Raw genomic sequence first — 23,682 nt, 5'->3', positions numbered from 1 at the left:
GTCCATGGAGGGTGGTCCCATATGGCTGTCCTTCCATATTACCCTACGCACCCTCTCAGGAACCTCAGATCAGGTTTAGATTACTTAAAACACCAGTATGATGTCCACGTTAGGCAAAGAAATGTTGAAGGGATATGGAGAGATGCTCAGGGGTTAGGAGCTCTTGCTGCTCTTGCAGAGGACCCTGGTGACTCAATCATTTGTAACTCCAGTTCCAGGGATCTCAGGCTGGCTCTCTTCTGGCCTCCAAGAGCACCAGGCACACACATGGTGCACATACATACATTCAGGCAAAACAGCCATACATATTAGTAAGTCTAAAAAAATTGTTTGTGTTTGTTTTTTGTTTGTTCGTTTTTGGGGGGTTGTTTTTTTGTTTTTTTTTTTTTGTTTTTGTTTTTTGAGACAGAGTCTCTACATAGATAGCCCTCGCTGTTCTGGAACTTACTATGTAGTCCAAATTGGCCTTGAACTTGTAGAGATTCACCTGCCTCTGCCTCTTAAATGCTGGGATTAAAGGCGTGCACCATCATACTCAGCTTTTTTCTTTTCTTTTCTTTTCTTTTCTTTTCTTTTCTTTTCTTTTCTTTTCTTTTCTTTTTTTTTGTTTTGTTTTGTTTTGTTTTTTTTGTTTTGTTTTTTTGAGACAGGGTTTCTCTGTGTAGCTTTGCGCCTTTCCTGGAACTCACTTTGGAGACCAGGCTGGCCTCGAACTCACAGAGATCTGCCTGGCTCTGCCTCCCGAGTGCTGGGATTAAAGGCGTGCGCCACCACCGCCGGCTAAAAAAATTTTTTAAAGCAATTGTGATGCTGCATTCTTCATGGAATAATAACATGAAAATGTGTACATGTTAAGTACACACACTTTTTTTTCTTTTTTCTTTTTGTTGTTTTGTTTTTGAAAACAAGGGACTAAAACCCAGGACCTGGCACTTGCCAGCCACCCCATCCTCTCCCACCAAGTTACGCATCGGACCTCTGAATAATTTTAATCTGCAGTTTAGTCTGAGGTGCAGAAATGGTCGATATGGAGGCGGTGTCTTACCACTTTATCCACAGGATTGTGCAACTGCTGTCACTGTCTGTACAAGGTTCTGGCTAGTGTTAAATGTCACCTTGACACAGTTTAGAGTCACCTGATAAGGGGTCTCTACAGAGGGACTGCCTAGAACAGTTTGGCTTGGGGGCATGTCTGTAGGGAATTGTCTTGATTATTACTTGATATGGGAGGAGCCAGTCCAGCGGGCTGCACTATTCTCTAGGCAAGGAGTCCTGAACTGTGTAAGACCCGAGAAAGCTAGATGAGAGCGGCCAACACGGGTGCGTTTGTTTCTCCTGGCTCTTGACTGTGGATATAAAGTGACTAGCTGCAAAAGTTCTTCCCTGACTTCCCCGAATTGATGGACTGTAACCTGGGACTGTAACTGAAATAAACCCTTGCTCCCCTCGGTATGCTTTGTCACAGCTACAGGATGACAATAAGACCGCTCTCATGGTTTTTGACCATCTCAAAAGCCGCCGTGCATTAAACAGTTACTCTCTTTCCGCCCACCTGCCTTTCATGTCCTCTATGATAGGTTCCTATGGATTTGCCTGTTCTGGGTCCCTCACATATCTCAAATCATAGGACATTTGATTATTCTGGGCATTTCTAGAAATGAAATTTTTTTATGATTGGCTTCTTTCCTTTAACATTATGTCTTCAGATTTCATCCATTCTTTCTTTTTTAAAAAGAGATTTACTTATTTGTGTCTATGTGTCTGTGTGTACATGGGACAGCCTGCTTGTTACATGTGTGCGAGATCTGAAGTCCACCCCTCATGACTTCAAAGCAAGCACTTATAACTGCTGAACCATCTCTGCAGCCCCGTCTATTCCTTCTTAGGGCTGAATGGTATCCCATTGCATAGATGGAACACATTTCTGAGTATCCATTCATCCATGACCTTGGGTGATGTTCACCTTTTGACTCTCAAGGCTGCCATGAGAATGGGCACATTAAATATCTATTTCCATCTTTTTTTTTTTTTTTTTTTTTGGATCTCTGCCTCGGGGTCGAATTGCTGGGTCATATGGTAGTTTATGTTTAACTTTCTGGACAGGAACCTAAATATTTTCCACAGCAGCTGAGGCCTGCACCTTTTCTCCCATCCTGGCTGGATTTGTTTGTGTGGAGCGTCCCTCCCACAGGGGATGTGTGAGCCAGCTTCTAAACCGACAGCTCTTTGCTCCCGCTACAGATCCCAGCATGCCTTCAGGGACATCCCAGTGCGAAGCTGGCTCAGCCGTGTGCCCCCAGCGCCTGGACATGCACTCAGTGAAAGGACACCCAGAGAAGGGCCCTTCAGGGGACAGTGAGCGCCTATGGATCCGACCTGACACCCCAAGCAAATGTACCTGGCAGCTGGGCAGGCCCATGGCAGACTCGCCACATTACCACACAGTGCAGTAAGTCTCTGGCTTTGATCTCAAGATGGTGGGCCTATTTCCTTGAGGGGTGGGGCAGGGGTATGGGGGGCCGTACAGCTACCAAGCTCAAAGTGGGATCTCCTGCTCTGTGATCCATGTGGGGGGGCCAGGGGAGGGGAGATAGAAACAGTGTAGTCCAGGCTCAGAGCGGCCAAGGTTTCTTTGTGTACTGAGTGTTTAGCTCTGGTGGGTTCCTTTTATGGTCCGACTGAGACCGTCAATGGCACTGATAGCTGTCTGCCATGACTTTATTTGAAATAACTCCAATAGAAACCATTCCACACACAGTCAATTGGTAACCCACCTAGGAACATGTACTGTGTCACACCCTGTTCTAAGTGCCCAGGATGGAGCCATGCAGGCTCCTGCGCTGTCATAAAACCCTTAGGATCCATTTCCTTAGTCTAATGCCTTCAAATTAGAACAAGTGGGTGAAAGGATTTGTGTTTTAAGTCTTAGAGTCCTGTGCTCTGTGTGTGGCCACCAGCATTTATGGTTATGGGTTCAAAAGTCTGAGCAAGCACTGGGCAGGTGTGGGAGGCAGCCTTTTCAAGGGGCCAAAGGGGGAAAAAATGAAATATGCAAACTAGAAGCTGTGCCCATTGAATGGGCTCCAGTGCCGGGAGCTCAGGAGACAAGTGGGGGCTGGTCAGATGAGTCCTTGCTAGGACAACACAGCAGGGAAGAGGAGCCTGTGGCTGCAGGAGAGCTGACTCCCGAGGGCTTCTGGGGGCCTGGGAACTGCTTGTTCCCAGGCACACATCAGCCTTAAGGGCAGGTTCGTCCTCAGCTGACAGGGGTACCTTTGTCAGCAGTCATTGGAGGACCAGGGAGGGGGAGGCCAAGGAAAGGCTTAGGCACTAGACTGAGGGAGTCTGGTATGGCACCAGACATCGGCAGAGAGAGAGATGGGACATGCTGAATAGGGTGAGACTCGCCGGCCAGTTCCAGAGGTTCCTGGTGTGGGGGCTTCAGAGTGAAGGACAGGGGGGCGGGCAGCCCTGATGGTCAGTTGGGGTTTTTGAGGTCCTGTGGGGCTGCCCTCCTGTGCTGGCAAAGCACAGGCACTCGGGATGGGTGATCGATCTGAGCCTTCACCTGTACAAACATCGGAGTGAGCACACCTGAGTTCCCAGCCTGTATCCTGATGCTACCCCCTGCCTGGCCTCCCTGGGGCTGAGAGGGAGGAGCTCTTGGCCTTGCCCCAGCCTGTCTCCACTTTTCTGAGCCCAACCAAAGACGACCTAAGAAGAGAGCATGTCCAGCTCTTCGGCAGAGTCTTTCTCTGTGGAAGACCCGGTTGGAGTCCAGCCCGTTGCTGCCTGTTGGTACCCAGGCAGCCTCTCCTCCCGCCCTGGAACTCCAAATTCCTTACTCCGCCCCTGACTAGACGCCCAAGGTGTCTGAGGCTTCTATTTAGTCAGTTTGGCTCCAGTGTGAGAAGCCTGGGGCAGGGAGGCAGGAAGCCAGGGCCCAGCAGCCTGGCAGCCTTGAAGTCTGGGTGTGGGGCGCGGGGTGGATGAGTGCAAGTAGGCATAGGCCGGGAGTGTGCGGGCATGCAGCCACCCCTGAGCCTGTAGATGGAGAGTCGTACAGGGACTGTTCTGGAAACCGCTTTGGTCACATTGTGCGGTCATTGAAATGCTGAAGAGTTTATAGCCCTGCAGTCACAGGCTTGACCTATCCCTGGGGGCAATCATGAGCAGCCCTAGCCTGGAACTCACTCTGTAGACCAGGCTGGCCTCGAACTCAGAGATCCTAAAAGGCAAAGGCCACCACCTACTGATTTCTGCCTTTTCTTTAACTGCTGCTTCTGGCTGTCTTTTCTGGCTTGAGTACAGGGATTTTGAGACACACTACTATGTCCAGATTTTTAAAGGGGTCCATCTCCTCAGCCCAGAGCTGGATTTTTATCTCCTCGGAGCTAGACAAGTTATGTTTGACAGAACAGAACACATTGAAAGGTTTTTTTTTAATGGCAGTCAAGAAAGGATTTGCCTAGCACAACACAGAAAGGGTGAGCACTGGTACAGTCAGACACTTTCCATTTCTAAATTCCAAAGTCAAGAGCCCTGGATCGTGGGTCCACAGATAGGTTTACCCAAAGTTGCCAGTTGAGACCCTTTTAATAGAGAGCGTAAGTCTCAGCTGGGTTTGTTTGTTTGTTTTGTTTTTGTTTTCCGAGACAGGGTTTCTCTGTGTAGCTTTGCACCTTTCCTGGAACTAACTTGGTAGTCCAGGCTGGCCTCGAACTCACAGAGATCCACCTGGTTCTTCCTCCCGAGTGCTGGGATTAAAGGCATGTGCCACCACCACCTGGCTGTCTCAGTTGGTTTTACTGCCTCTAAAGACCCTTTGCCTCTCCCTTTGAGAGCTTTCTGGAGAGCAGAGTGTGCTGTCCTGGATAGGTGAACTCACTCATTCTCTGGAGTTTGACAGTCGCAGGAATCATGTCCCTCTTACATGGACTGAGAGTTGGTCACTAGTGACTGCCTTTCAAAGTCTTTAGGGTGCCAGATCCCCAAATGAACTGAGTTAGAGTGAGACTTCTATTCAGTGACTAGCAGAATTTTGTTTTATAATCTCTTTTTTTTGTAACATCTCTTCTTTTTTAAAATTTTTTAAAAATTTATTATATTTATTTTATTTATTATATATACAGTGTTCTGCCTGCATGTATGCCTGCAGGCCAGAAGAGGGCACCAGATCTCATTATAGATGGTTGTGAGCCATCATGTGGTTGCTGGGAATTGAACTCAGGTCCTCTGGAAGAGCAGCCAGTGCTCTTAACCTCCGAGCCATCTCTCCAGCCCTTGTTTTATAATCTTACTTATTTTTGGTTTTATGTTCCTACTCAGCGGGAACATAAACCATGTAGGGGCTGGACATATGACTCAGTGGTTAAGAGCACCTCCTACTCTTCCAGAGGACCCGGGTTCAATTCCTAGCACCCACATGGCAGCTTACAACTGTCTGCAACTCCAAGATCTGGAGACAGATATACATGCCGGCAAAACACCAGTGCACATAAAATAAAAATAAATAAATGTTTTAAAATATAAATAAAACCATGCAAGTGGCCAAAAATCAACCTTTTAAAAAAATACTGTTAAGATCAGTTGAGGCTCCTTAGTGGACATTCTCAGGGTCTTGGGAGGAGAGCTCTCATGCAATTGTTCCTCAGTTAGTTGCACCATCTGCAGCGATCATGTGACCTTGGAAACAGAGGGGACACCCCTCTGATGACTCTCCTCTTTGTAGGATGTTTACTGGCTGGAGTCTAACCTCTCGGGTCCCAGTGGCCTCTCTGATAAAGTGGGCAGGGTCAGGAAGCAAAGATGGGCTACACAGACTTCCAGATGGAGTTCTCCAAAGGAGAACCTTAGCCAACGGGTGGCCATTGGGTTTGGAGCCAACTGAATGCTCTGTGTAGAGCCAGGGGTGCCAGGGGTGTGTGTGTGTGTGTGTGTGTGTGTGTGTGTGTGTGTGTGTGTGAATTGTGGGCTGTTTCCAGAAAAGAGAGCCAGAAGCAGCAATTAAAGAAAAGCCAGAGGGCTGGAGAGATAGCTCAGAGGTTAAGAGCACTGGCTGCTCTTCCAAAGGTCCTGAGTTCAATTCCTAGCAACCACATGGTGGCTCACAACCATCTGTAATGAGATCTGGTGCCCTCTTCTGGCCTGCAGGGATACATCCAGGCAGAACACTGTATACAAAATAAATAAATGTTAAAAAAAGAAAAAGAAAAGCCAGAAACCAGTAGATGGTGGCCCTTGCCTTTAATCCCACCACTTGGGAGACAGAGGCAGGCAGATCTCTGAGTTCTAGGCCAGCCTGATCTACAGAGTGAGATCCAGGAGAGCCAGAGCTACACAAAGAAACCCTGTCTCACCAAAACAAAAAAGTAAAGCCAGAGTAAGCGACAGAGTGTGGTCATTTGTTTTGTCCCCTAGAGGGGTTTGGTAATTTTCTGTGTGCCAGCCACTAAAATGCCACATAAGCTGGTGCCAGGAAAGCTGAAAGCTGGTAATGCCAATGGTAAAAGATTTTTACCAGAAAGGCGAAGACAAATTGAGAGAATTTTTTGAGATATACAACATTGAGGCAGTGGGCATGCCCAGAGAGGGGACCTCAAATCTGAGTGGGCATCTTTAGGGGATGTTACTTCATCTTAACTCATAGACCGTGCCATCCACGTGTTGTCCATATTGGGGGGGGAGGGGCAAGCTGTCACACCATCTATGGCGTAGTCGGTTTTGAGACCAGTCATTCGTCCAGATGTCCTCAACCAAGAGAATGAGGTTCTAGATGTCTGTGTAAGCCACCAGGAGTCAGGCGGAAGTACTCCTGACTGGGTGTTAAAGTGTGACAATTTTGTTTTTACTTCTTTTTTTTTTTGTGTGTGTGTGTGTGTCTGTGTATTCACTCTGTAGCCTAGGATGGCCTTGAACTCACTTTGTTGCTCAGGTAATCCTAGAACTCACAACCTTCTGCCTCAGTCTCTTGTGTACTGAGGTTACAAACACATGACACTATGTTCAGGTATTTTAATTTTTTCACTGGGGATAAAAATGAACATTGCCAAAATGATAGAGACCATATGTCCCTACTTATCTTCCCATCTGTAACGTCCTATGAGTCCCAAGGGCATGTTCAGACCTGGGGAGTGGAAGTTATGTGGAGATCCAGTCCCTCAAACTGGGTTTAAGGTGTACTGCACTTGGGTGTTCCAGGGTGTGCTTGTGAGTGTGTGTGTTATCTACGCCACTGTGGATCTGCCAGGCATTCCACCACCCAGGTCCTTCCCTGAGGCACTTCTTGGATTCTTGATTTCCTAAATGCCCACAATGCCCAGGCTCCAACTGCTATTTATTCTGTTTTGTTTCCTGAACAGCCTCCTCTCTCTGTTTTAGGACAGAATCTCCAAAAATTTTGCCAGATATTCTGTGGAAAATTGGGAACACCCCCATGGTCAGAATCAACAAGATCTCAAAGGATGCAGGACTCAAGTGCGAGCTGTGTGAGTGTGTGGCCCTGCTGGGGCTGCCTCAGGCATCCTGGACCAGGGCCTCGGGGTGACCCGGAGCTGAGGGGCTGGGGGTGTCGGCACTGGGGTCTTCTGGGATGCAGGATGTGTGTTGGTGACTGAGATAGCTTCTCTCTAACTGATGGCCAGGGAAGCTTGGATGAAAGAGCCTGCCTGGGAAGGTTACGGCCTGGGTAGAGGCAGAAGTGAAGCTGGAGCACTATGAGAGTGTATCTTTTTTTTTTTTTTTTAGATAAGGTTTCACTGTATAGTTCTTTTTTTTAAATTTATTTAATTTTATTTTATGTGCATTGGTGTGAGGGTGTCAGATCTCCTGGAACTGGATTTACAGACAGTTGTGAGCTGCCGTGTGGGCGCTGGGAATTGAACTCAAGACCTCTGGAAGAACAGCCAGTGCTCTTAACCTCTGAGCCATCTCTCCAGCCCCACTGTATAGTTCTTGCTGGCCTGGAATTCACTATGTAGACCAGGCTGGCCTTGAACTACAGAGATTGCCCTGCCTCTGCCTCCAGAGTGCTGGGATTAAAGATGTGAGCTACCGTATTAGACAGAGAGCATCAATGAGGAAATTGGGGTGGAGGGTCCCATGTGGGGGCGGAGCTTATGCTGAGTGACAGCCATGACTGCAGAGGAAGCCTTTGTCTGTGTCCTCCCAGTTTCATGGAGTCTGGCAGGTCGCCCAGCCCATTATGGGACAAAGAGTGGGACTTAGATTCAAGGTAAATGAAGGTCATTGGTGAAGGGGTTCCTTGCAGGGAGCTGTTCCCAGGCAGAGGTGTGGGCAATCATAGCCTATGAGTAAGAGCTAAGTTGGCTTGGCCTTGGGGGGGGGGGGGGGAGTGTTGCAGATCTGAGGCTGTCATGGGGCCAAAGGAGCAGACATCAAACAAAGCCCCTCCGTGCCCACAGAATCTCTTCTAACGGGGGGGGGGGGGGGGGGGCAGTCTGTTTGTGGTAGGTTTCAGAACCAAGAACCAGCCAAGAAGGTGGTTCTGGAATAGGGCATTTCTCTAGCCCTGTGAGGTGGGGGTGGGGGTGAGACTAAAGAGCAAGGAAGGATCCACCAGCATGGAGGTGATGTCAGGTGGGGGTGGGGCTGAGCTTAAGTCTGGACTCACTGACCACGGATGATAGAGGCAGTCAAGAATGGAGGAGTTGGGGGCAACTTTGGCAGGGGCTTCAGGACGAAGGTGGTCTATCTGGGGCTGCTTGGACTGGCTACCTTGGCAGGGGTGTGTGGGCTCAGATCCAGCCACTCACTGCATGTACTCGTTCTGCTGGGACGTGTTTTCTAACCTTCCGCCCACGGGCTCTTGACTGTCTTTACCACTCACTTAGTGTTGCCATGGGTCTACAGGGCAGGTGGGAGACAGGCCAGCTGTGACCAGGGGTGTCCAGGTACAGAGGTGGGCAATGGGTATAGAGATGCCCAGAACGGCAAACACCCAGGCTGGCAAACACCCAGGCTGGCCCCCATCTTGGAGGTGTATTGGGTAATTGAGGGTGGCAGGAATCTGTGGGGGTCAGAGAGTCCTCTCCCGTCTCTGATTCATGTTTGGCTTTCAGTGGCCAAGTGTGAGTTCTTCAATGCGGGTGGGAGCGTAAAGGACCGCATTAGCCTCCGGATGATTGAGGATGCTGAGCGAGCTGGGACCTTGAAGCCTGGGGACACAATCATTGAGCCGACTTCTGGGAACACAGGTGAGGGTAGGGCCAGTTGGTGCTGAGCAGAGGCTGAAAGTCCCCGGCCTGTGCAGACCTCCAGGGAAGGTCTTCACTCCCAGAAGCACATCTGTGTACCTAGCTGCCAGAATAAATCTCCTAAGATCGTCATCAGAGTGTGGGGTTCCTCTCCAGAACAAAGGCCCTTTGTCCTTCCATGCTTCTGGGGCTTGTCCCAGGTGTCCCAGGCAGGGGCACGGGCAGGAAGGCACAGGGCTTTGGGCACTGATCCCTCTCACCCTCTGCATGTGGCCCTCAGGGATCGGGCTGGCTCTGGCAGCTGCTGTGAGGGGCTATCGCTGCATTATCGTGATGCCAGAGAAGATGAGTATGGAGAAGGTGCGCTCAGGGCAGCTTGGGGGTGGGGCTAGGTGGAGGGCGTGGCCACCGGGGGCGTGGCCTATGGGAGGGTATGGCTTGATGGGTTTTCGCTGCATCAGCTTTGCCTTCCAGAGTGTTCTCCCTTCTAGGGACCAGCCCCAGTGATTAAGGCATGGTTTTCCCTGCACAGGTGGATGTGCTGCGGGCTCTGGGAGCTGAGATCGTGAGGACACCCACCAACGCCAGGTTCGATTCCCCCGAGTCTCATGTGGGAGTGGCGTGGAGACTGAAGAACGAAATCCCCAATTCTCACATTCTGGACCAGGTCAGATGTCATGTCTCCCCCCTACACACACCCGTGCTCCTCCAGGAGGCAAATTTGTGGTCAGGGATTTTTGTGGGGCCGTGTTGGGAGACTGGGAGATTGGTCTCTGCCCAGCATGAGCAGGGTGACAGTACTCCCTCTGGGGAGGTGCTCCAGGGCCCTGCTCAGTGACAGAACCTTTGGTTTCTGCTGTCCCCGTGCCAGTGTCGGAAGGCTGTCCCACTGGACAGAACCCAGCTGTGCTGGGTCAGCAGTGAGGTTGGGTTATCCCTTCCAGAGGACCCTCTGGGCTCTGAAGATGCAGAATGTCCAAGAGCCTGCACCCCAAGGCCTAGTCCCCTGTTCATTTCACTTCTGGATTATTTCACATTGTGATGACCCTGGTTTTCATATCTTGTATGGGAGGTTCCCGAGATGAGGTTCTCTAGGCTGCTGTAGGACTTGCTGGCCAGCACAGAGCTGACTGTCCAGTGTCCACGCATGGTGCCGGTGGTTTGGCCAGCTCACAGCCCCTCTCTTCTTCCGCCCAGTACCGCAATGCCAGCAACCCCTTGGCGCACTACGATGACACGGCCGAGGAGATCCTGCAGCAGTGTGATGGTGTGTGCTTCCCATCCCTCCACCCACCTTGACTGCAATCATTTCTTATTCTAGTTTCGTTTCTGTTGCTGTGATAAAACACGGGGACGAAAAGCCACTTAGGGGAGAAAGGCTTGTTTCAGCTCCCGGTTCCAGGGAAGTGAAGGAGGCGGGAACGCAAAGCAGCTGGTCACGTGACATCCACACGTCCGGGCCGACTGAAGCGCATGCGTACATGCCTAGTGCTCAGCTCGCTTCCCCTGCTCTTAGACAGTCCAGGGTTTCCTCCTGCACAATCAACGGTGCCACCTACAGTGGCTGGGTCTTTCCATATGAGTTAATAGAATCAAGACAGTCCCTCAAGCCGGGCGGTGGTGGCCCACACCTTTAATCCCAGCACTCGGGAGGCAGAGCCAGGCGGATCTCTGTGAGTTCGAGGCCAGCCTGGTCTACAGAGCTAGTTCTAGGACATCCAGGGCTACACAAAGAAACCTTGTCTTGAAAAACAGGGGGAGGGGGGAAAGGCAGTCCCTCAAAGACACACCCACGGGCCAACCTGATCTAGACAGTCCCTCATTCAGATTCTCTCAAGACTCTAGGTTGTGTGGAGTTGACAGAACTACCACACTCAGTCAAATGTGGTTGCCTGGGAGTGCACAAGTCACTTACCCTCTCTTTGGTAAACCCAGCTTAAACACCCATCTTTGTGAAATAGTTTCTGGAGACATTGGTCTTCCTCTGAGGCCTCTTGGCCTCTGCTGGTGCCTCTCCCTGTGTCCAGACATGTGGTTCAGACTGTGTGTTCGCCCTCATGTCCTCCAGGCTGTAGGGGCTGTTGAGTGCATGCTGGTGCTGGCCTCACAGCTAGGGGTCAAGATCTAACTGGAGCGTTTTTTTTCTTTTTTCTTTTTTTTCTATCTTTCTTTTTGGAAACGTTGTAGCCTGGCTGTCCTGGAACTGGCTTTGTACACCAGGCTGGCCTCGAACTCACAGAGATTCACCTGCCTTCCCTGAGTGCTGGGATTAAAGGTGTGAGCCACATGCCCAGCTGGGGCCATTGAATTTGACCTTCAGTCTTTCTCATATCTGGAGCTGTATGGTGATAGCTGTAGCTACCTTGTTATAGTACAGCATGAGGCTCCTTGGAACCATGTATACATGCTGAGTGCCTAGCTCCTGGGGCTGGTGGGACACCTCCCTAAGGGCCTCATGGGAGAAGGCGCTGGAAGGTCCCACCCTTGGCTTCCCACTTAGAACCTGGTATTGGCATTGGCCTGGGTGCAGACTTGTTCGGTGCCCAGGAACTGGCCAATAAAAGCTCAGGTGTTTGCTAACCCGGTTTTATGGGTGAGAATTCTCATCTGGCAGAGTTGGTGCATATTGCTTCATTCCTGAGTTTGCCCAGCTCAGACATGCCTGATGCCGAGCTGACCCTCAGTGGTATGAGAGAGCCTGGGCCAGTTCTCAGCCTCAGCTTCAGGCATTTTCCCTGTATCCTAAAAACCCAGTTTGTTTATCTGTAATCAGCCAAGAATCCGACAGCCTAGGAAGGCACACCATTGACAGCTTACTTCTGCCAGACTGTTAGCTGCCCAGCTGTGACCCATCCTTGTAGATTCAGCTACATTGGTGGTTTAAAGGCCAAGGTCACAGAACAGACAGCAGCCTCTGCCTTGGGCATGCTGTCCACAGATGGAGGCAGTGATGGCCGATGTTTATCCCGTGGACCTGGTTTGGCTTGAGTGTATTTCCACCAATGGTCATTAAGAGTGGAGGGCTGGCTGAGCTGTGGCCTGAGAATGTCTTCCCTCCCCCAGGGAAGCTGGACATGCTGGTGGCTTCAGTGGGCACGGGTGGCACCATCACAGGTATCGCCAGGAAGCTGAAGGAGAAGTGCCCTGGCTGTAAAGTGAGTGTGGCCCCATGCGGGGTGCTGCTGCTGCAGACGGGGTGCCTGAGAGGGTGGGTCTGGACTTGCTCTCTTGCCTGTGGCCTGAGCTGAGTTTAGAGGCTCATTGCTGTTGACATCAGGCTGGGAGGCCCCTCTGCCTGGGAACTGATTTCCTCCCACATTCCTGTCTCATCCCACTGCTGTCTTGAATAGTTGTATCAAGTTGCCCGGGAGGAACTTGGGGAGCACAGGGTCCTGGGGGCTCCCATTCTGAGTGAGGTGAAGCCCTTTGGATTAGCTCAGAGGCCACCAGAGACAGTCCCAGATTGTCTTGAGTTAGGGCAGTAGTTCTCAACCTGTAGGTTATGACCTCCCCCGCCTTGGGGGTTGCATATCAGATATCCTGCATATCAGATATTTACATTACAATTCATAACAGTAGCAAAATTACAGTTATGAAGTAGCAACAAAAATAATTTTATGGTTGGGGGTCACCACAACATGAGGAACTGCATTAAAGGGTTTCAGCATTAGGAAGGTTGAGAACCACTGAGTTAGGACCAGGCTTGATGAGGGGCACGAAGAAATAGGGTCATTTTCTCCCCATGAGACTGTCCACCCTCCGGAGACAGTCCAGGAAGATGTCAGTGTCCAGAGCTATCCTTTGTCCCCGAAGGCTTGCCAAATGTCCATGACTGGGACCCAGCATCCCTGGAAGGATCTTTCTAAATACCCTGTGCTGGATATTAGCCCCAGTAGGTTGTAGCCTTCCTGCTTCTTGCCTAAGATTCTGGAGGACTTCCCTTCCTCTAATCTGGGACTAGCATATGCAGCCTGTGAGCTGGCCATTAACAGGCATACTTTAGCGGAAAATATCCTTTCTAATGGCGGCTGCCTAGGGATGGGTTGGATTTCTCCCTGACCTGAGCCCTAAAGCCACCCACCCTGCAGATCATTGGTGTAGATCCCGAAGGGTCCATCCTTGCGGAGCCTGAGGAGCTGAACCAGACGGAGCAAACAGCCTACGAGGTGGAAGGGATTGGCTATGATTTCATCCCAACAGTCCTGGACAGGGCGGTAGGTTGGGCCAAAGTGTTCCCCCAGGCAGAGCCACAGGCTGCTGCCAGATCCTTGGCTTGCTTTTGCATTCTGACACTCTTGAGCTGACCCAAGTGTTGAGGAGACAGAATAGGGAGTACGGTTACAGGGGCTGAGACATGTTCAAATTCATGCCCAACATTGCTGGACACAGGCTCTGAGAGGCAAAGGGAAGGACAGACAAGGATGGACAGGATGGACAAGGACGGCCACTGTTAGCAGAGGCCACCAGACCCGTAGAGATGTGGGTTGTCTGAGTTACTCCTCAAAGCATAACGGAGCAGGGAAGGGTAAAGAAGTCTAGGTTTGCAGATCCAGGGGGAAGAAGGCTTCTGTGAGATTGCCCTGCCCCACCCCCTCCAGGCCCCTCCACCTGAGCTGAGGCCCGTGACCTGCTCTTGCACACAGGTGGTGGATAAATGGTTCAAGAGCAATGATGAGGAGTCCTTCGCCTTTGCCCGCCTGCTCATCGCGCAGGAAGGACTGCTGTGTGGTGAGTGGCCGGGTGAGCCCTCGGCAGGCTGGCAGGGTGGCAGAGGACGGCCCAGGATGTGTGCTACCTACTCCAAATGCATGAAAGTCATGGACATGAGGCTGTGTGACTGCAGTAACTTCCCTTCCTGTCCGTCTGTCCAGGCTCTTCCTTCCTTAGCTGTTCGCTTATCCTTTGCAGCCTCTTGGAGTCACCTGTGGCGACGAGAGCATGAGGCACAGGGCCCAGGCTTCAGTCTGCCCTTCTAGTGTCTGAGGCAAGCTCTTGTGGTGGCTTTTTTTTTCTTCCCCTCATTCATTTTAAACACCCCTGTCCCTGGAACGGGGGCTCAATCTGCAGTAGATCCAGGCTATGGCATGCGGGGTCCCAGTCCTCTGAAGGGTTTGGCGACGGAGTCCAGAGGGAGCTGGGACGGTACTTATTGCCCTCATAGTTTTCTGTGCAGCCGAGGCACACCCAGAAGCAACCTCCGCAGCCTTCCTTCCGCCCTGGGCTCCTCAGTCATCCTGATCAGGGTGGACAGGGCACCGTTGCCTGACCACGGGGCAGCAGAGGCCCCAGCAGCTTGAGTTAGACCTGAGAGTTGGAGAACACCAAGTGTACCCGGACTCACCCTATAAATGTGGCGCCATCTGTTCTGAGTCTTGTTGGAATGGGGCAGGGGAAAGCAATCAGCCCCAGCATGGCCAGGTCCTCAACAGCCAAGCACTATTAGGGGAGCAGGAACAAGCCATGTTGATTGAAAAAAATTTTCAGCATGGCCACTAGGAGGAGACTTGTGGCTTGGGTTCTCTCACTCAGTGTGTTTACACCCCGTACTCAGTGTAAATGATATAAACCCGAGCATTGGGCGGCGGTGGCGCGCCCCTTTAATCCCAGCACTCAGGCGGATCTTTGTGAGTTCGAGGCCAGCCTGGTCTACAGAGCGAGATCCAGGAAAGGCGCAAAGCTACACATAGAAACCCTGTCTCAGGGGAAAAAAACAAACAAACAAACAAACAAAACAAAAAAACCCGGGCATCGAGAGATGAGTGGCAGGGCCATGGTTCTCTGTGAGAGGCACCAGGGTGACCTTTCCGACTGACTTGCACTTTCTTAGGCTGAGTCTGGAGGAGCCCAAACTGGAGAGGCAGCAACAGTGTCTTTGGTTCTCTCTGGAGGTCCCAGGGCCAGGGCCCTCTATGGTCAGTGTCACAGTGAACCTGGGACTCTAATTATCTGAGACCTGGTATCACCTACTTGCTTTGCATGGTGCTATGAGCAGTCAGTGAGACACATGTTATCCTCAGTTGCCTCTTGGTTTGGGGTCAGGCTTTAGCTTGGGGAACCATGAGCCCCTCTTCTGGCTGAGCATGATTCACTTCATTTGTCCCAGGGTCTCCCCAGTTCCTCAGTGATGTTTAATTATGAAATGCAAGCTCCACTGACTATGAGGAGGAAGATGATGCAGAGGAATAGGGTCCTTTTACGGCCTATTCTCTGTCCAGAGATTCCAAAGATTCTTTCAGAGCATGTATGAACCCTTCCAGAGCACGTATGTGAGATGCACGCCTGAATGGTTCCCACAGGTCCTTCTAGAGTGCTGGCATACGTGTGTGGGTTATACATGCACGTGTGTTTACGTATGGATGCACACACAAGCATGTGGGCAAGTCTGACGGTCCTCTTGGCAGGTGGAAGTTCAGGCAGTGCCATGGCTGTGGCCGTGAAGGCTGCCCAGGAGTTGCAGGAAGGACAGCGCTGTGTGGTCATCCTGGCCGACTCTGTGCGGAACTACATGTAAGACACACCCCTGGTCCCTGTCGCCCTCCTGGCTGCTGTCACTTAAGCGCTGACCGTGGGATGCTGGGGAAGGGTAGCGGACAGCTGGGTCTTGTTAGCCTGTTAGCCCCAGGATCCTCCATGTCTTCAGAGCCAGTGTTCACTTTGTATGGCTCTATCCTGAGCCTTTGTGTGTGTGTCCATGGCGACAGCTCTGGTGGACATTTATGTCCCTTATATACCCCTCTGTCTTGGTCTTTTGGGTTTGTCTTCATTACCCCACTGGGGCTCTGGGTGCCATGGGCCAAGCTGTACTGATGTTTTCATGGGGGGAATCCTAATTTGCTTCCTGCCCACCAGCTCTGCTGTTTCACCGGCTGTCCTAAATGGATCTGGGAGGGTGAATGTGCCCCGGCTGGGTTCTCCTAGAACTTGTGGTTATGTGCTTGCTCAGTAGCCTCAGGACAGTCCCAGCTCTCTGCCTGGCCACCTATGACCAGGAGGCTTGAAGTCCTGTCAACTGCCTGGGTTCCTGGCTGAACTAGGGGGAGCTGCTCTGCCGCCAGCCTCATGGGTAACAAGAGTGGTTCCCCATCTCTTGCCCTTCCTCCGCAGCCTGTGAACTATAGAGTGATGTTTGTGTTGAGCTTGGCAGCTTGGCATGGCCAGGCATGGTGCATGGGCATCCTGCTGGCTTCCAGGTAGGCTGATAAGCAATACAGGAGGCCAGCCATCTCCCCAGCACATGGTTGGCCTGTTGTGTGTGCGCATTTGTGTATGTGCATGGTTCTGTTTTGTGTGTGTGTGTGTGTGTGTGTGTGTGTGTGTGTGTGTGTGCTCAAGAGGCCAGGGGCATTTTATATGCAAGTACACGAGTATGTACTTCATATTGGTGCTGGAGTAGGGGCCACCTCTGTCCTATGCTGCTGCTCCTCAGCCTACCTCCTTGGGACAGAGCCTAACAGCACTGTAGCCTGCTCAGCAGCTTTTGGTCAGAATAGGAAAGGCTCTGTTGAGGCAGAACTAGGGGTCCAAGGAGGAGGATGCTCAGGAACCCGTAAGAGGGGTCCAGATCACAGAGACTTTCAGCCTACATGCCCAGTAACTCAGTTCTCGGCTTCCCTGGAGCTCTGCCATTTTTACATCGTATGCTGAAACAGTAAGGCTCTCAGAAACTCGCCCCTGACCATGTGTGTGCCTCCCACTGGGTAGAGAGGCCTCAGTGACACCCTGACCCTGCAGGTCCAAGTTCCTGAGTGACAAGTGGATGCTGCAGAAGGGTTTCATGAAGGAGGAGCTCTCAGTGAAGAGGCCTTGGTAAGGACGCTGCCTGGCTGTCATCCCTGGATAGGCAGGAAAGGTAGCCTTCCAGTTTCCCACCGTGGTGCTTCTCTCACGGCCCTATCTCCTGCCTCATGCTGTTTTTTTTTTCTGGCCCGTTCTGCCCCCTCCTTCAGGTGGTGGCATCTGCGTGTTCAAGAGCTGAGCCTGCCAGCACCGCTGACTGTGTTACCCACAGTCACCTGTGAACACACCATCACCATCCTCCGGGAGAAGGGCTTTGACCAGGCACCCGTGGTTGACAAGTCAGGGTCAGTCTCACCCTCCCCCAAGTCCAGGGCTCTGACTTTAGACTGTGCTAGGATCCTAGCTCCTGCTGCCCAGGCCTCTCTGTCCACATCATCAAAATGGGACGGGCAGCAGCAGGTAAGGTCACTTTGCATACAGTGTCTAGAGCCGCAGACAGCCTGCTGACTACCCTGTCCTTGAGCAGCTGAGGCTAGACCATACTAACTCTTGGGGTCTTAATGCTTCTGTCCCCCCAGTTCATTGGTAGTATGCCGGCCCATCCTTACCGGTACTAGGGAGTAGGTGACAGGCACCCTGGGTGGTGGCACCCAGAGAATCACATGGTAGGGAAGCCCAGTTGACCAACATCCTATGGATAGCTTCAAAAGTCTGATGGCTGGTCACCATGGACCCCTGAGGGCACATAAACACCACAGGACTAACTTGTCCGTCTCTGTTCTCCCCGCTTCAACTCCAACTCTATTTGCATGCCTACAACTGTTTTGATATATGTGCATGTGTGTGTGTGTGTGTGTGTGTGTGTGTGTGTGTGTGTACCACCTGTGTGCCTAGTGCTTGCGGCAGTCAGAAGATCTCAGACCTGGAACTGGAGTTACAGATGTTTGTGAGCAGCCATGTGGGAGCTGGGAACCAAACCCAGGTCCTCTGCAAGAGCAGCAAATGCTCTTGGTCACTGAGCCATTTCTCCAGCTCCTGGAGCAAGTTTGAAAGGACCTTGAAGTCAGCACAAGATACCCCAAGACCAAGTTCTCAGCACAAGGAGATTTATTTGCCCCAGAGGGACAGAGGGCAGGGATAAGAGACAAAGACAGGAAGGAGACAGAGGACGAGGGAGAAGGGGAAGGGAGGTGGGGAGGACAAGACCGAGGACTGCCTCTGGATAGAGAGGAGACACACGTGGCCCATAGGCCAATGGCAGTTTTTAAAGAGAAAGGGGGAAACCCCAAGTTAGGATGAGTTGGTTAATTTTGATTGGGCATGTTAATTAGGTGAGCCAAAAGGGGGCATTTGATTGCTGGACTTCAATACTTTGATAGATGGACGTTGGAGGTTTGTCTTAGGAACGAGTCAGTGGCCAAATAAAGGGATAGGCCTAGGTGGCTAGCTTTAGGAATGTAGTCTAACAGTTTGGCAAGGCCTACCAGAGCCGTGTTTGCCACATTTAGGCCTGCTAGAGCCCTTCAGAGTGGGCCACACACCCCTCTCTGACTCTTGCCTCTTCTTCCTGCCTCAAATTCCATGCTCTTCCCAGGGCCATCCTGGGGATGGTGACTCTTGGGAACATGCTGTCATCCCTGCTTGCTGGGAAGGTGCAGCCATCAGATGAAGTCTGCAAAGTCCTCTACAAGCAGTTCAAACCGGTATGAGTGTTTCCGGAGTGGGGAGTGGGAATGTGAGCGGAGGCTGGGCCTTCAAGGCAGGGAGGGCCTAGTGTTTGCTGTGCCAGAAGTGGGTCCCCGACCCGTACCACCCCTTGGAAACTACACAGCTTGCTTAGGGGGTTCGAGGTCACTTCAGTTGAAAGCCACCCCTGTCACATAGACCTTGTGTGCATTCCAGTAAAAACTCTGTACTCTTGGTCCGTCTCTCCTTCACAGGCCCCACAACCAGTGGTCCGTCTACTAGTTTGGCCTCTAAGCAGAGGCCGTGGGTTAGAATCGAATAGCAAGCCGCTATTCAGGCAGGTTGCTACAACAGAGAATGCTCTAAGGCTCTGCGGGGCCTTCTTTCTACTTGAAACTCATCTGAGTGGCTATGGCGAATGTTGTGCCTCTTGCCTTCATCAAGTCTGTGGGGGCCTGTCCTTGAGGGCCAGCATGGACACAGCTTCTCTTGCAGATCCACCTGACTGACACACTGGGCATGCTCTCCCACATCCTGGAGATGGACCACTTCGCCCTGGTGATCCATGAGCAGATCCAATGTGAGTAGGGTCCACTTGGTGCTGGGTTCTTGTTTGGGGGCAAGGGCGTTAAGCCCTGGACACTGGCCACGCCTGGCCCAGGCTCTCATGGTACACATTCCTGCTATGTGCAGTAGGCGGGCATGCTCCCTAGTGGGGGATGGGGAGTCCGTGGTCCTCATCTTCTCACCAGAGCTTTTGACATCTTGAACCTCTCTCCAGGGGCCTGTCAATCCAGTCATGTACCCAAGGGACACACAGGGCCCATCATGCTCCAGTGAGCCCTCGAGTTGTTTAGATAGCACGGCATTGTCCTAGGCCCGCAGGCCGAGACAGCTGAGACAGTAGGCATTCTCTAAGGATGCTGAGGGTTGTCTCAGAGAAACCTGGGACAGCTGGAATTCTTGGCCCTTGAGGACATACCGCCAGGAGATACTGATTGGTTCTGATGGGCTCCAGGGGTGCTCTGAAGGGCAGCTCTGGGTGTCTGTTAAAAGGACAGCTGGTGAACCACACTTGTCTCTGTGCATATCAAACAGTCTGTCCTTCCTGCTCTCCGAGAGTCCTCCCAATGTCAACATCTGCAGGTGGGGATGACACTCTCAGGTCCCAGTGGGGTGAGGGGTGTTGATTTTCATTCCTCAATCCATAAGAACTGGGAGGGCCTGATGTCTAGTCTCAAGGCTGGCCTGCATGTGGGGGTGGCCCCATGTCTAACCCCTCTCCCGTCCTTGGCTCTACAGCACGAGACCAGGCCTGGTCAGGAGTGGTGGGGGGGCCCACAGGTATGTACGCCCCACCCATCCCGGCCCCTAGGAAGTGGCCTTCATGTTCAGAATCATACCCTTCCAAGGGTATCTAGGGCCCTGGACCCCCGAGGTTGGGTTGGGTGGAGGGGACTCCCAATCTTTGAACATCTCAAACACAAAACAAAAAAAAACATGAATTCCCACTTCAGGGGCAGCTGGAGTGACAGGACAGAGTGTTGTCACAAACCTACAACATTCCCCACCAAACCCTGCACGGGAATCAGCCAGCCTAACTGGACCCTGCTGTCACTTGCTCTGTGGGTGTCCCAGAGCCAATCAAGGGGTCCCTTAGCTTCAGTGGTTTCAAAAATGCAGCAGCAGAATTCTTTGGAGTTTCCCTGTCCTTTTCTGGGGTTCTAGATAGGCCAGTGAGATGCCTGTCCCTGATGGGTCTCTCCCAAGGGGCCTCTGTCTTCAGACACTGGGTGGCCTTCTGAGCCTGCCAAGGACTGTGCCAGCAACGGCTCTCCTGAGAACAGGCCTGATGGTACATGTATCTGCGGGGGAGGGGGAGGGTCTGGCATGAAGGCCCAGCCCACCACTGTGGAGGTGCACATGTGCCAAAGGCTGCAGGCCAAGTCATCAGCCTAGAGACCCTAAAACCAGGGAACCAGGGAAAGTCCCGGGTCAGGAACACCTCTACTCGTGGGAAGCCCCTCAGGCCCTTGCATGTGTGGGCAAGCCCCACCTACACCTAGATCACTCTGTGGACAGAAGTCTGGGCTCCCCATGTCCTGTCAAACGGATGGATAGAAAACTGTTGCCATGGCCCTCTCTGCCTGGAGGCCATGTGGTGCAGGGCCAGGCCCAAGCTGACAGGAAGCTCCAGTCTGAGAAACCTGTCTGCAGACAGACTCAGGTGGGCTGAGCTGAATAGGCCCTGGGTGCCAGGCAGGACTCTGGACAGAAAGAGGGCCTGAGGCTTGCCCAGGCACTGACACTGCACGTGGCCTGTGGGCATGGGCTGAGAGGAGGCACCTGCCAGCTCTTTCATTCTGGGGAGCCTGGGTTGGTTTCTAGCTGTGTTCCAGACAGCACCCAGCATCCTACATTAGGGCTGGTGAGAGGAACTGCCCTCTGGCTCCGCCCATGTGGCTCAGCTGGAGCCACAGTGGCTGATTCTTTGTTCCTGCTTGGAGGCGAGGAAAGAGTCTCTTGCTTCCAACAGGCCTCAGATCAGCTCTGTATCCCGTCACCTTTAATCCAGCAGCTGTTTCTTTCCTTAGACCGCAGCAGTGGCATGTCCAGCGAGCGGCAGATGGTGTTTGGGGTTGTCACTGCCATTGACCTGCTAAACTTCGTGACAGCCCGTGAGCAGAACCGGAAATAGAGCCAGGAAGTCGGGACTGGCTTCCACCCTCCCTGCTGGGGCTTTCAGAGACACCTACCAGTTTCCATGCCCAAGTCCAGCAGGTGGCACCAACAGGTGGCTATTTAGGCCAGCCGCAGAGGCCCAGCCTTCCTCCTAACACTCAGCTTCCTAAATGACTCCTGAGCCTGAGTAGCTTACATGGGTGTCCTCTGGTGTCACAGGAGAATTGAGGGATGTCAGCCAGGGAAGATGGACACAGAGTACAAATGCAACAAGACTGAGGGTTCCAGAAAGTGTCCTCCCTAGAGAAGACTCCAGCATGGGGACGGGCAAACCCTGGACCCATTTGGTGCTCATCATTAGGGGCAGTGCTGTCCCCAGCATGGGAGCATGTGGGTTTTAATGAAGGCGCAGTTCCTGTGACCTGAGACCCATGGCTGTGAACTGAGTGCCAGGATAGTGGTACCACTTGGGTCATTCATGCCCCACGCCACCCCACGCCCCCCATCAAGCAGCTCTTCCTCACCTCCGCTTGCTTCCCTGACAAGCACTTACCCACATTCTGTCTCAATGGGTTTCCCTGCTCTGGACACTTCCTATTAAATGGAATCACACACACCTATGACCCTGTGTCTACCTTATTTCCCCTGGCATGAGCATCTCATGGTTTCATGTTGCAGCCTATGTCGGAGTTCTGTTCCTTTTCGTGCATGTGGATGGTCCTGGTTGTGTTCCATTTGGCCATGCACAAGCGTGTGTGTTGTTTTCACGCCTTGGCTGTTGTGAAGGTCTGTGCACATGTCTGCTTGAACCCACTTTCCCCCCGGGAGAGATCCCGGATTGGGCTCACTGCAATCCTGAGTTCACTTGCTCCAGTGGGCTGCACTATTTCACATCCTCGCCTGTGTGTTCCTGAGCATCTTTCTCAGCATCCTCCCCAACCTTGGTGCCCTTTACTCTGTGATTGACATTTGCTGCCCAGCAACTACAGAGATCCCACATGCTCCACCCATGTTTAAATTGGGTTGTCTTTCGGTTTCTTTGCTGATAGGGAGGGATTTTGCTTTGGTGCAGGGTTCAGGGTCTCAAACTCGTGAGTCTGAGGGTGGGAGCGTGTGCTACCCCTCACCTTACCTTCACTTAGTTTTGCTTCTGTCTGTTTCTCCTCTTCGGGTGTCCTCTCCATTGCCACATGTAAGGCATGGAAACCCATCTTGGCTTCTAGGAGTTGTGCTCACTGCTGCATTTTTTTTGTTCATCTATTTATTTTACATCCCAGCCACAGCACCCCCCATCTTCCCCTCCCAGTCCCTCTCCTCCACCCCCCCTCCTACTCCCTTCCCCTTCCTCTCTATCCAGGAAAGGCAGTTTTCCTATGAGTATTATAAAACATGGCATATCCAGTTGTAGTAAGACTAAGCACCTCCTCATGTATTAAGGCTGGGCAAGGTGACCCAGTATGAGGAGTAGGGTCCCAAAAGCGGGTAAAAGAGTCAGAGACAACCCAGCCCCTGTTCCTGCTGTTAGAAGTCCCATAAGAGGACCAAGCGACACAACTGTAACATATATGCAGAGGGCCTAGGTCAGTCTCATGCAGGCTCCCTGGTTGTTGGTTCAGTCTCTGTGAGCCCCTAGAGGGAGAGTGCTGAGGGGGAACTGCTGTGGCGGCGGTGGGGTGGGGGCAGTAGGGAGGTGGGGGGAGATATTCCAGGGTCAGGGTACATGGGAATCTCCCAGGTCTATGGGGAGGACCCCAGGTTAGACTCCTAGCAATAATGGATAAGTAGAGTAGCCTGAACTGGCTGTCCCCGGTGACCAGATTGGTGCCTGGCCCAATTGTCATCAGCGAGGCATCATCCAGTAACTGATGGAGGCAGATGCAGAGACCCACAGCCAAACACTAGGTGGAGTTCAGGAATCCTGCAGAGGAGGAGGAGAAAGGATTGTAGGAACCAGAGGGGTCAAGGACACCATGGAAAGGCTCACACTGCTTCATTTTAAGAAGAAAGATGGGCTATGCACAGTGACACACACCTACAATCCCAGACTCGGGAGGCTGAGGCAGGGCTGCCACAGTTTCGAGGCTAACTTGAGCCACATGGCAAGACTTGTTTCAAATATATATTCAAACATTTTTAAAAGTACCCAGGCCAGCGTGATGGTTCAGCAAGTGAAGGCACTTGCTGCTAAGCCTGGAGAACTGAGTTCCATTCCTGGAATCCAAATGTTTTCCTCTGACTGCCACAAAAGGGGCTGGGGATAAAGGTCCATCCTCAGAGGAAGGTAAACAGTGTTGGAGTTGAGAGTTGGTAGAGAGTGAGCACGTCGGCATGTGAAAGATGGAGTGTGGAAGGGCAAGTTGGA

General features: G+C 52.0%; 1 protein-coding gene across 2 annotated transcripts; it reads left to right on the top strand.

Annotated features, from left to right (window-relative positions):
* The first annotated feature begins 2,220 nt into the window (after nucleotides 1-2,220).
* Nucleotides 2,221-21,936, top strand: Cbs (cystathionine beta-synthase). 2 transcript variants are annotated; one of them, XM_059282277.1, is made up of 16 exons: nucleotides 2,221-2,449; nucleotides 7,381-7,487; nucleotides 9,081-9,215; nucleotides 9,496-9,575; nucleotides 9,748-9,882; nucleotides 10,413-10,482; nucleotides 12,279-12,370; nucleotides 13,304-13,429; nucleotides 13,859-13,943; nucleotides 15,617-15,722; nucleotides 16,947-17,021; nucleotides 17,162-17,296; nucleotides 18,547-18,655; nucleotides 19,134-19,218; nucleotides 19,941-19,982; nucleotides 21,233-21,936. In XM_059282277.1, exons 1-16 carry the CDS (start codon nucleotides 2,250-2,252, stop codon nucleotides 21,334-21,336), a joined length of 1,686 nt encoding a protein of 561 aa, XP_059138260.1. In that variant the 5' UTR covers nucleotides 2,221-2,249; the 3' UTR covers nucleotides 21,337-21,936. The 2 variants fall into 2 exon arrangements, with proteins under 2 accessions (XP_059138260.1, XP_059138261.1); XM_059282278.1 differs by lacking the exon at nucleotides 19,941-19,982 and having other exon boundaries at nucleotides 2,222-2,449.
* The last annotated feature ends 1,746 nt before the right edge of the window (nucleotides 21,937-23,682 follow it).

The sequence above is a fragment of the Peromyscus eremicus genome, chromosome 16_21, assembly GCF_949786415.1.
Source record: "Peromyscus eremicus chromosome 16_21, PerEre_H2_v1, whole genome shotgun sequence".
NCBI classification, from domain to species: domain Eukaryota; kingdom Metazoa; phylum Chordata; class Mammalia; order Rodentia; family Cricetidae; genus Peromyscus; species Peromyscus eremicus.
This window is presented reverse-complemented; position numbering and strand designations above follow the sequence as displayed.

Coding starts and splice junctions, on each gene's coding strand:
- Cbs (XM_059282277.1), top strand. CDS start 2,250: ATGCCTTCAGGGACATCCCAGTGCGAAGCTGGCTCAGCCGTGTGCCCC. Junction 10,483..12,278: donor GATCCTGCAGCAGTGTGATG/GTGTGTGCTTCC, acceptor TCCCTCCCCCAG/GGAAGCTGGACATGCTGGTG. Junction 17,022..17,161: donor CTCTCAGTGAAGAGGCCTTG/GTAAGGACGCTG, acceptor CCCCTCCTTCAG/GTGGTGGCATCTGCGTGTTC.